The sequence below is a fragment of the Salvelinus namaycush genome, chromosome 2 (assembly GCF_016432855.1).
Source record: "Salvelinus namaycush isolate Seneca chromosome 2, SaNama_1.0, whole genome shotgun sequence".
NCBI classification, from domain to species: Eukaryota; Metazoa; Chordata; class Actinopteri; order Salmoniformes; family Salmonidae; genus Salvelinus; species Salvelinus namaycush.
The window spans coordinates 33,928,861-33,942,078 of record NC_052308.1 but is presented as its reverse complement, the minus strand read 5'-3'; the positions used below and the strand labels follow the sequence as shown (position 1 = coordinate 33,942,078).

Sequence of the window (13,218 nt, the reverse complement as noted above, 5' to 3'; positions counted from 1 at the left end):
AACATGAGGCGCACGTACTAAGAGCTCCTCCAGCAGAGCCCAATGACCTACATTAAAATCCTTGTCTATCCACCGAAAACATGGGCACTCAGGATTCCTATGAGGTACCTTTACATAGGACACCACATTTTATTTGAGAAAGCTTTGCTGTTTGATAAGTGTTCTCTCAAGTAATTGATGTTGACCCACATTCCCACCACGATTCATGCCAATTTCCGATGCTGAGATTCTAGGAAAAAACGAATCGCTTCTGAAGGCAGAACTTGATAGAGAGATGGAGGGAGCGGTAGCACGGTGAGCTCCGCCTACTTCCCATGTGCTAGCCCCCTCTCCGTCCACCCTTCTTATCGCAAGGCCTCATATATTTGCATAGAATGTATGTCAGTAGGACACAAGGCTCGGCGGCTCACATGCCGCGCGCACATGCAACCGAGCTTTTTACTAGCCTTCCAAATTTTGAGAGTCCAACTGTTTCGCCTCCACTCTAGCTCTCCACCAATGAAAACGTGCGAACGAATAAAGGGCTAGAGGCGGGTGGGGGGTGTAAAAGAGGTGGATGAGATACTCTATTAGAGCGTGACAGATGCAGTCAGAGAAAGAGAGAGTGTGAGTGTAATCCTTGGCATACAAAACAGAGGTTGAAGGGACAAAAAAAAAATGGTCACATTTCTCAGACACCTGAAAACGTGCTGGTGTAGTGTGGGCGCGGTGTATTGCCTATTAATGAGTGGGTGTGCCTAAACTACTTTCACACTTTTGACTTTGGAGATGTTCATGGTGACTGACTGGCACTAAAGCCGAATGCTTGGGATTTCTTTTCAAATAATGCTTGTTACGTTACAGTGATAGTTTACTGTACACCACACGACCTACGAACACCAAGCGAAGCAGGCTAGAGGCAGCAAGGCACTGAATTACACACCTTGGAGACGATTTGCAAACATTTCGTCAAACGATACCTGTTTAGGTTTTGCTGATCTTTAAATCAGTTTCGATTTTTTCCACACTTGACGGGTTTGATTGACCCCCAATGACCTGCGTACAGTCTCATTGCTCTTATTGGGATACCCGCTCTATGCTTTCTTGGCGGTTCATGACTATTTCACCTATATCAACGAAACTCCTCATTGACGCAAAGAGAAAAACCAACATTGAATAATTCCAATACCGTTTAGAATCAACCAAATATCGGAACAAACATGGACAACAGCCCTGGTGAGTTCCATTGCCATGTTATAACCAATCAATGCTATTGTCAGTTGTAGGCTAAAACATCAATGTATTTGCTAATACACTACTTGTAAATTAACACTACTGAGTAAATGTAATGTGTACTGTTTGGGTATATTCCTTCACTGTGTTTGGTACACATACCGTGCGTAATGGTAATGAGTTCATTGATAATGTCATGATCATGTATTGCCCGAGGCTTTTTTGTATTCCCCCCAACCCTACCACCACTTTGGCAGACAATATGTCTTCTACTGGTACTAATAGCTGTTTTCGCTCACATAAACAGTATATGTAGTTAACTAATTCTACATACATTCGTAATTTCCTTTTTCTGCAAGGGATGGATTTTTACCCACAGCGGCCAATCCACCATTCATTCAGGTTTTAACTCCAACCATCCGATGTCCACAGATTAACCCATATTTTTATAATACCATTTTTGCTATTTCCTTTTGCAATACATCCCTCCATTTTAAGTGAAATGCTACTTCGGTGAGGTATTGGACAGATACTATTTCGCGTATTTACTTTCTATCATGTAATAAGTAATGTTTTAGGTTACCTATTTTTTAATGTTTATATAGTAGTATACATTGGAGATAATAAGATAGAAACGATCTGGAATTGCGATTCCTATCCCATATGGCACAACTTTACATGAGCACTGATAATGCTCGGTGCTTGCAATTAACACGGTTTTGTTAACTATATCTTAATACTGGCGTTTGTATCATTTTGCTGCTATTTTGTCAAAGATAGATTGGCTAAATCTAAGTTTTAATGCTAAGTGTGTTTTTGGATGAAGGCTAATGTGAGTGATGCATATGGTTTGGAGGGAGTGGGTTGTCGTATGGCATGCCACAATCTTTGCTATTTTGCGGCGACTGAGCTGACCGCTACTTCCCGATTCCCTGCATGTAAATAACACATTGACGTTCAGTACCGGTCCCACTTTACACGCTCCGTCAGGCCCTGGTGCCTGCACGTGCTGGTCTGCACTTCATGTGACTATTCCATTATTGATTTAGTGTTAGCTTCTTTTACATAATTTGGAACAATTTTATGGATTGCCTTGGTTTGGAGAGTTGAGAATTGTTGGCGTAATTGAATCAAACCGGATTACAAGGGGAAAACGAAACCGTTCCAAATCCTTTCATCAGCAGCACTACTCCAGAAAGGCATTTACAGAACTGCTCAAGCTACCTGATTGGTGTCTCCCCAAGCTTGTTCAGTGCTGCTGAGCATCATAACTTTTTTTAATCTTTCAATGGTGTGTCAAGAACCTATCATGCCCATTCCATAGACACGTGAGCAAAAGCATTTTTAAAAGAGCTGGTCCTGACACGAAGGCCACATTTGAACAGTTAACAGCTATTCAAGCCAGGTCCAAATTGAGTAGGTGGTGAATTGGTCATAAAAACTGTTTTATAGTGAAATATTGTCTTCCCTGATCTACTGCAGGCACCAGCAGAGCTACAGTCAAAACATTTTTAGCAATATAAAATGTACAATATAACAAGATATACAAAATACAAGATATGGAATACAAAAAGTAGTCATTCAGATATGAATTACCCAAAATTCATTTGAATATATGCATATGTTTGGGTGCCAAACATATCCTATCAGCTAGTGGGTCATTGGCATCAGTGGAATGATGACCACTAGCCAACTCTCAGTAATGGGGAGTGTTCAACCTTTATTTCAACTGATATGTTGACCAAGTTGGCCCCCATAGTCTATGAATTCATAGCAGTGAATGAATCTCCATGGCAGGTCACAATATGGGAGTGGTTCCCTTATAAAGGGAAACCCTGTAAGCCTACTAGGTTACACAATTTACCACTCAATATTCTAAAGTTAAAGATATTCAAATTGCGTTAATTCAATAGATAATTGGTTCCGTTAATAATATGAGGTAATTACCATAATGGTCATGTTATTACACATTTGAGGCTGGAATAACTCAATTGCCAAGTATGTTTTCATGAAGACAGCAGGGAATGTGACAGTGGCATTGATATTGAATGACTTAGTCCCCTATTTACAGCCATGTTCTCAAGTCTAATAAGTATCTTAGCTCTTATTTGCATGGCAACAGTCTGATAGTGGTCGGCATCATGCGCCTGATTTACCCGAGTTCCCACCTTGCCTGTCTAGAGCCGACTTCACGTGCATAAACCTCCGCATCCACGTGCAGCGCGTGATTCCCACCCTCGCCTTCATATTTTTAATCTCCCTTGCGCGCTCCCCTCGCTCACTCACAGCCTTTCCGGGAACTCCTACTCACAGCCTTTCCGGGAACTCTGTTTTGCTGCTGCCAGAATTTGGTCAGTGGGTCAGAACATTTTAGTACCCTATTCACTAGTTTAATGTTGATTTCTTTACGCCAATATATTTTAATTCGGAAAGACAACTGAATAGTTTGATATACAGTATATTCAATATAGTGGATATTGTGATACTTTTGTAATACATTGTAGCAATACACAAAATGTCACATGTTGAGAATACATTGTAGCGATGGTTCACTCACCAATATCACAAATTACCCTGACAAGTAGCAAATTCAAATTCTCGAAATTCAGGTTGGAGGGTAGGCTGGCCTATATTTATAATATAGGTTATATGGTAGATCAAAATCCACTGTTTTCTATGTCATCAAGTATCTATAGGCTTTCTACTCCAAGATACACTAATTGTTATATTGCCCTACTTCTTCAGCCAATAAATGCATAGACTGCCATTCTGTCAATCATCAGAGCCTGATGGGAAGTTAATATGAGTAACTGGACAATATATATATATTTTTTATGTGTAACCTTTATTTAACTAGGCAAGTCAGTTAAGAACAAATTCTTATTTACAATGATGGCCTACACCGGCCAAACCCAGACGACGTTGGGCCAATTGTACGCCGCCTTATGGGACTCCCAATCACGGCCAGTTGTGATTCAGCCTGGATTTATCATTATTAATCTACTGGTATTCAATGTAATTGTGTGTATAACCAGTGGTTCACCTCTTAGAATATACGTCTTATTCACTGGAATTTATTTATAGATTTACCATGTCAATGTAACCCACCAAACACTTACAAATGGCGAGGTTGAGATGATAGATTAGACAAGGATGCAGTGTCTGGGATGTCTGGAGGGAAAGAAGAAGGGAGGGAGTGAGTAAGGGTCACCAAGAGACTTGGGGAAAGGATTTGACTAGGGGGGAGAGGAGAACTCACGTTCCTGAGCACTCCCTCCAGCCAACCCACTATCAGATTAGCTCACCACGAGTCTTCACCCGACATGAGCCACGGACGTTTATCTGACTTCCAACGAAGCAGTGGCGTTAAAGCTGACCTCAACCTTAGTGACAGAGTACAGCGGTTCCACAACAGCAGTGGTTATATTACCATTATAACTGTGTGACTATAGTACTGGGGTGAAGGTGTGAACTCAGAAGCCTGATTGTCAGATGGTAAGGGATGTGGGCTTGCCTTTTAATAAACTAAACCGATAGTCACTATATTGACATGTTAGAAATTACAGGATTACAATATTATTGATGAGCTATTTGGTCTTGATTGATATGCATTTCAGTCCAAGCTGAGTGTTTTCCCACCTGTCTCAAGACTCACGGCCAAGTATACACACACACACACACTCACACACACACTTCACTTGGCTGTCTCCCTTCTTTGAGTGGGTGGGACCTCCATGAGAGGGGGAGGGAATAAGGAGGGGTTAGTTACTGTCTATGTTTATCCTAGCTCTGAGTCATACAGCCCTACCCCCACCTGTGTCATAGCATAGTGCAGGGAGGGGCTTTTCCTCGAGCCACCTGGCCAGGCTCAGGTTTCTGGTGAATTATGCTGTCTCTGCCATAGAGAAGGCCAGGGGTCAGGTCCCCCTCACTGGGCTGCCACTTGCCAATGGAAACCAAACCAACAGCTCAGGACTATATGAGTGTGTGTCAATGGAGGGGGTGGGGGTGGATTTAAAGTCCGACATTTCAGGTAGAGGGGAAGCTCTGCCACACGCAAACAGTGAAGCCCCAGCAGTTACAGTCAGTGTTGGCAAATGCTGGCAGAGGAATTATAGTCAGGCACACTCACTTTACGCTAAACAGAAATTCCCAGCCAGCAGCACTTGTCTCCTCCAGCAGAGAGAAACACAGAGGGGTGGGGGGCATGAGGCAGGCAGATCTACATAATGTTTCATAGAGAATTCATAGGCACTTGAATAAAGGGGGAAACATAAATTCATAGGACCTTGAATAAAGAGAGAAACATGAAAAAGGCTGAGTCAAAATATTGGAATCATTGTTTCAGATAGCACAATGATGGGTTTGACCTGTACTGAAAACATGTAAGGCTGACTAAAATTATATTAAAACCGCTTTTTCATCATCCAGACAAGCTAACCCCCCCGGGGTTTCCGGTGACTCAGTGGAATGCCATACACGCACAGTAGCCTGTCCCCTCTCTTTCAAACGTAAACCCTCTCTCTGTCAACCGTGAGCTCTCAGCTGCCTGTTATTGTACTGCGACTGTTGTCTACACGGGACTGCGGAAAGCGCCTTGTGTGTCAGGAGTCCATGTGAGTCGGCAGTCGGGTGGCAGGCAGTTTAAGCAAGCGCATCAACGGGGAAAAGCGAGGCTTGCTGTTAGCGCGAGGAGGCGGCTGGCTGGCTGGCTGAGCGTACACGTGAGGGGCTGTCGCTCTTCTCGTACACAGAGCACAATCTTTACAGGGAGGGAGGGGGAGAGAGATGGGGAGAGGGAGGGAGTTATGAGCCATTTCCGAGTTTACGTACCGAACTTGCTTTGGAACGTTCTAGAACTTTTGAGTGGGCGCGGTGCAATTTATATAGCCTAGATTTTTTTTCTTACAAAGTCGGGCTATTTTTAAAATACTTTTTACATTATTTTGTTTTTGTAAACATTCAAGGTCCCACATCAAACACAGAATTCATCAAAGCTAAAATGATCATTCTTTTTTGAAATCTTATAAATCCACATTTTGGAAAAATACTATTGAGGAAGATCTGGTTGGCCCCGAGGCTAGATTTGACCTCATTCTCCTGATACATTCTGACCTTCTATTACCTTTTACCAGCTTCTCTGAGACTGGTTGTGGTTTAAATGTCGACCTCAGGCAGGAGGTGTGTTCATGTTTGGTAACCCAGCCAAGTGCCTATTGCTCAACACTCATCTGTTAGTTGACCTACCTGCCTTCGACACAAATACGAATCTAGATATCTTTGCACAGATAGTTTGCTGACAGCATAGCCTAATGTCTGCTTCCTTGTGACATGGTAACACTAACTGCCCTCCCTCTCTCTCCTCTCATCTTTGCGCTCCAGGTGGTGTGATACTGTATGCTGGATCATCTGGTAGTGCCAGCCCCAGCCCTGGCAGCCCCTCCAGCGGGTACCAGACCCAGTCTCCCCGGTCCTCCCACTCCCAACCCTCATCTCCTGAGCCTGTCTCGTTCCCCGAGATCGGCCCTCTGAAGAGAGAAAGAGGGGAGAACAGGGGTGGGCCCTCGCCCAAACTAGTCTTCCAGTTCCCTGAAGCCAATGCCACTACAGCCGCTACATCCTCTGGAAATACCTACGCCCACCCTATGGTGGCCAAGAGGCCCTGCAGCTTCACTGGCACTTTCACCAGTAAGTACCACTTCTACTGGCTTTCTTTCTTCTTATATTTTTCTATTGTAATGTCTAACCAATCATACCTATTTATGTCTACCTCACAGAGACAGGAGGCATGGTGCTCCTGTGTAAGGTGTGTGGGGACATCGCGTCTGGCTTCCATTACGGCGTTCACGCCTGTGAAGGCTGCAAGGGTTTCTTCCGCCGCAGCATCCAGCAGAACATCCACTACAAGATGTGTGTGAAGAATGAGAGCTGCCTGATCATGCGCATGAACCGAAACCGGTGCCAGCACTGCCGTTTCAAGAAGTGTCTCTACGTGGGCATGTCCAGAGATGGTAAGAGAACATTCTATCTTCCTCTCCCTCTTTTTCTCTCCTCTGGCCCATAGTGTCTGATTGATGACAGAAGCAGTTGGGGAGTCCCAGTAGTCATCAGTCATGGGGGAAACTGTGGCAAATACGGTTTATTTCTGGAAATTAGGCCACAGGCCGCTTCATTACCCTCCGTGTTAGGTTGAATGTGTTTGCACATCTATTAGAAGTATTACCAGAAAGTCTATAACATACAGGCATTTAATAGGTCATGTTCTAATGGTAAACTATTAGAATGTTATTGGAGGATAGTACAGTTGGTACAGTTAGAGGCTCAGCTCCATCCCTCTCCTGTATGGCATCATTTCCCTACAGGCCACCATACCCTCCAGAGGTATCTTATAAACTAGGTGATAATAAATCATCTGCTTTTCTGGAGCAAACCTTTTGAGGTGACCTATAAAAGGAAAATGCTATAGAGGAGGAAAATGATCCACCATTTCACCAATTACCCAACAAAGCTCAAAGCATAGGTTTGGCCTTTTCGCTCTGTATGTTATTTTAATACTTCTGTTATTTGAAGATTTATTTTAGGAATGCAAGGCATTTATTTAAAACTACATTTGATGTCACTTACCTACCCCCTTTTTCCCTTTCCATCTTTTTACCCTTCACTCTCATTCAATCATCCTCTAATTCCCTCACCCTTTCACATTCCCTCTCTCCCATGATACTCTCTTTCGCCCTTTCATTACCACTTCACCCCTTTACTCATACCCTATTACCCTCTCACTCTTTCCACTCCTCTACTTGGACCACTCCTCCCTCACTCTGTCACTCACACTGACAAAGTTTACTCTAGCTGACCCAAGAACCTACTTTGTGTTGCTTAACAGGAACACAGAGGAGCGAGAGAGCAAGAGTCAGCGAGGGGTGAGGTAGAAAGAGGAAGAGAGAGATCAGAGGGAGCAAGATATTGGGGGAAGGGGTGTAGCATACAGTAGCAGACTATAAATAGGTTTGCCAGAGGACGTGTGCCATGGATAGGGGGATGGAAGGACTGGAGAGATGAAGAGGGGGAAGAGGAAGAGGGGGTGGGGTGGTAAACCATGTATTTTCATGGTCGATTGAAACAGACTGGTTATAGAGAGAGGAGAAAAGCTCCCCCAGCTTTCTTTACCCTGTAGGATTAGTCAGTAATAATACAACACAGTGATTGCATTCCCAATCAGTGTCAGGGAGTAAAGGTTGAATTAGACTGATAAGTAACAGGCCACTGCTATACCAGCTCCAGTCACTGCCATCTGTATTATCGATTCATTGGCTAACGTATTTTCCCCATGTCCTCCTTCTCCTCAGCTGTGCGTTTTGGGCGTATCCCAAAGCGTGAGAAGCAGAGACTATTGGACGAGATGCAGAGCTACATGAATAGCCTCAACGAATCAGCATCCATGGAGATTGATTCCTCCCCTTCTTCCTCTGAGGCCCCGGCCAGCCCAGAACCTGGCGAGTCCATTTCCACTGCCTACCGCAACATCTTTGCCCAAGAGGATGTGAAGCCAGTAATCAAGATGGTCGTCAACAACAACAACATCCGCAACAATCCAGCACACGATTCTGACTACGCTCACCCCGCACCCCAAACCCACTCCCATTCCAACCCCTCTCAGGGGTACCAGTCTCATCCCACACAAAGCTACCAGACCCCCCCTCGCTACCCACGCAACAACAATGTTGACAACGCTCAGTATACATACCAACCATCATCCAATCAGAGTCAATGCCCAATGTCCAATGGCAGCCAGTCCGCTCAGACCTTCCAAGCCAGTCACAACAACTTTTCAGCCGGCGAGTCTCTAAACCAGACCACATGCCCATGGAAGTTAAGTGGAGGCGCCAAAGTTCTGGTGAGTCTCATTAAATCTCAGTATATGTACTATATGTACAATGCATGTGTCATAGAGCCATTCTAACCCTCTCCCTCTTTCTCAGGCATGTCCCCTGAACGCATGTCCCGTGGCCCCCCGTGACCGATCCAGCCAGCAGATCTGGGACGCCTTTTCCCAGTGCTTCACCCCGGCCGTCAAGGAGGTGGTGGAGTTTGCCAAGAGCATCCCCGGGTTCCAGAGTCTCAGCCAGCATGACCAGGTCATGCTGCTTAAGGCCGGCACCTTCCAGGTGCTGATGGTCAGGTTCTGCTCACTGTTCGACCCCAAGGAGAAGACGGTGACCTTCCTGAACGGCCAGACATACCCCCTGACATCCCTGCGGGCGCTGGGTATGGGCTCTCTGCTGGATGCCATGTTTGAGTTCAGTGAGAAGCTGGGAGCTCTGGGCCTGGAGCCCGACGAGATGGCCCTCTTCATGGCTGTGGTGCTAGTGTCTGCCGGTAAGAGACTCATAAGAAACACAGGCTTCTCTAAATCTCTTTAAAAATCACAGATGTTTAGATTTTTCACCATGTATATAACATTCTCTCCTCTCTCTCAGACTGTTCAGGTGTGGCTGATGTAGTTGCAGTGGAGCAGCTTCAGGAGAGTCTGATCAAAGCCCTGCGCTCGCTCATCACCCGCCGTTGCCCCGACGACAGCGCCCTCTTCCCCAAGCTGCTGCTGCGCCTGCCCGACCTGCGCACCCTCAACAACATGCACTCCGACAAGCTGCTGGCCTTTAGCATCGACCCCTAAGGGCCTGATGGAACCACAGCCCGCAGGGGCACCCACTGACTACCGGACCGCCGAAAGGGGCAGTCCTCTTGGTGAACACCCTCATGACTCCTTCACTCCAGCCATAAGCCACCAGCCGGTCATCCTCAGGCTCTCTTCAATGGGCTGTGTGCGCTGGAACTAGGACTGGGGCAGAAGCAGGGTTGGACAGGGTGAATGAGTGGACTGAGAGGCATCTCAGAGAAATATGGAGGATAATAGGAGGGAGTCTCTTGAACTATGACCTCATGAACAATACTCACAGCTGGTAGAATCTCTCATAGACTTTTAGTCTGCCTAACAAGTTGGTGTGCTGGGAGTTAGACAGCAAATCCTCATCTTAGTCCAACTTAACTCCCATAGTTGAAGGACGAGAGTCTACAAATCCTCCATTACCCATATTTCCCAGTGATAGTGACAGTGACTGAAGACCAAAAGACAGTTCCATTCCTCCTCTCTCATTTCGCGCATCACTATGTCCTCCTGTCCTGCCACAGACAGACAGAAAACCAGCAAGAAGGAAGCACACCCTTTTCACAAGAGAAAGGGCCATTTTCTTTCTACACATTCAAACACAGCACTTTCCATACATCAACAAGCCCATATGACAGAGCAATAGCAATGTATAACACACTATTAGATCCCTAACTGACTGTGTATGCACTGTTAAAACAGCCTAAGATATTTTCAAAATCACGTCATAAATCTTTTTGGAAATCCAATATTTGGGATTTGATGAGAAAATGTATTATTTACATTTGTAAGAATTGAGAGTATGAAGCATTATATTTGAATACTGTAATCAGGGAGACATTTGGTCATTTTAGACCTAATTTGTCGGGTTATATGTATTAAGGTATTCTATTGTTGAACATATTGTACATAATATTTGTGACTGGTTCCTACTTCATTTGAGTTGATTGCTGTATGATGTTAGCACTATTGAAGACACAAAGCGGGGGTGCTATGTTTGAGAGGTGCACGATTGTGTGTGTGTGTGGGGGGGGGGGGGGGGGGGGGGGTGCAAGGTATGCATCTACTGTATGGGGCCAGTGGTCTTCCTGTCATGAACTGATCCTTACAACCCCCAACACTCATCCTTACCGATGGAACCAGCGCACAAACCGTGTAAAAAAGTGTTTGATTTGAACCTACATTATTGAAATATAACTATTGTTGATTGATTGATGCATTACCTTGTGTATATTTTGTAAATGTTTCATGGTTAAACTTCTTCCATAGAGAACCAATATTAAATGAGATGATATACTGTACTTCTTGTGTATGACTCTTCACTCGTTTCCGTGTGTTATCGACTAAAAGCCACCAACACTATTAACCATACCCAACATACCACGCTGCACAACAGAGACAAAGCAGTAACCTAGCAAAGTAAGGTAACTTTTAACAATGATGTTCCAGCTTTTGTCACCCATTATACCAAATTAATGATAATGGGCATCATTAGATCAATTAAGTGCCTTGTTACAGGCTGTTAAGGGCATTTGTATCAGTGTGTGTGTATATAAGCACACAGCTCACAGGTTAACACAAACTCATCCTCGCAGAGCAGATATAACAAAGAACCATGCAGGGACAGAATGATTAGGATGCGAACTGTGTCAAATATATTTGATAGAAAATAATGTGGGTAAATGTGTCAAGTGTGTGTTTCTCCATCTACGTTGCTTACTTTTTGTAGTTTTAGGCTGTGTTTCTGTATAGCACTTTGTGACATCTGCTGATGTAAAAAGGGCTTCATAAATACATTTGATTGATTGAATGTCTGAACACTACTTGTCGCAGAGCTAGATACAGATGAGAGTTGGGACGTGTCCACGCAGAGCTAGATACAGATGAGAGTTGGGATGTGTCCACAGTGCATCTGAAATCTGTACTTTTCTGGAGATTAAGAAAATAATGATTACGATCAGATAGAAAGTGTCCATGCATGTGTGTGTGTCCTTGTGAAGGTAAAAATATAACGACCAGAGCAAGATACAGAGGGCATTCAGAGGGCATCTAACATCTGGAGGGCCCACACACACACCCCAGCACCCTTGTAGCCATGACCCTGGGGAAAGATGATCTATTATATTGAGAAGATAGTCGACTCTAACAATGGAAATACAGTACATATCATCAAAGATGGAATGCAGGCGGAAGGAGGCGAGATCAGATAGGAGCATTCTGGCCAATGAGAGGGCAGATACACGTGTGAACAACAGGGTGAACAACAGTTCAGTACATTTTTACATTCTGGAACATTCAATTGAAGGGAAACGGTGCTGTACTGAACAGTTGAAAAACTGGGAGGGGTTGGGTAACGCTGTCAGCATGGCCACTGCCGTTTAAATACATTTGTCATTGGTTCAAGATATAAAGTTGCTAAAGTGCTACAAGTGTACACTTATATCAGTGCATTCATAACAACCTAACCATTGCGAAACTTCTATTTGATCAAATAAGCCTCACGTAGCAAATTAGCAATTCCATTTTAAGTTCTCTCTCATTAAACTCCATACAAAAATTCCTCACTTTGTGGTCTTATTTTCGTGGACAGATTTTGGGCAGAGTTAATCCTCTCGCTTCAACTCTTCCTCTCTGCCTAGATAGGAAATAATCAAGGTAACCAGTCACATGTGTATGAGTTTTATATCAGTGCCCTGTCCCCTAAATTAGGGCATTCACATCAGACAGATGTGAATTAAAGTACTTTATATCAGTTTTATGTTTGAAAATGCTGCGAGTGAAGCTAAATATTAATTTGGCCCCAGATTGACGGCATCTTTACCTGATTTTACACTCAAATACTGTAGTTTGTCAAGGGAGCCAAAACCTCCCAAGTGTTTTTCAGCTATGAGACCAGATTTGGAAGGTATAAATAGCACCAACCTTTGGGAACATTGGGAACATAATGAAGGGTACATTTGTGTAGAACATTGCTCTGTCTGGAACACACAGTAGGCCTACTAAAACAGATCTTCATGCGCCACCTACAGGACAGTTACAGCTAAAGCGTTAACAAGTGCGTCACAGACTATATATAACACGAGAAGAATAAAAAAATAAATAATAATGTCATTAAGAACATACGTTTATAAAGTCAGAAAAATAAGACTCGCTAAACTTGTGGAGTCTATCGTCTGTCAATTATGAACCAAATGTCCGAATTGTTAACAGTTATCTGGTTGTAGTTATACGCGTGCCCGCCTTCAACGAATTAGTAAATCGGACATTTCAGTTTCCTTCTTCCGACTAGTACGTGAACGCGGATTTACAGTGCTATTCTTACGTGTGGATAAAGAACCATA

General features: G+C 44.0%; 1 protein-coding gene across 1 annotated transcript; it reads left to right on the top strand.

Annotated features, from left to right (window-relative positions):
• Nucleotides 1-535: 535 nt before the first annotated feature.
• On the top strand, nucleotides 536-11,178 carry LOC120061820 (nuclear receptor subfamily 1 group D member 1-like). Its single transcript, XM_039011629.1, has 6 exons — nucleotides 536-1,215; nucleotides 6,595-6,900; nucleotides 6,990-7,223; nucleotides 8,559-9,106; nucleotides 9,192-9,588; nucleotides 9,690-11,178. The coding sequence occupies exons 1-6, from the start codon at nucleotides 1,200-1,202 to the stop codon at nucleotides 9,884-9,886; spliced, it is 1,698 nt and encodes a 565-aa protein (XP_038867557.1). The 5' UTR covers nucleotides 536-1,199; the 3' UTR covers nucleotides 9,887-11,178.
• The last annotated feature ends 2,040 nt before the right edge of the window (nucleotides 11,179-13,218 follow it).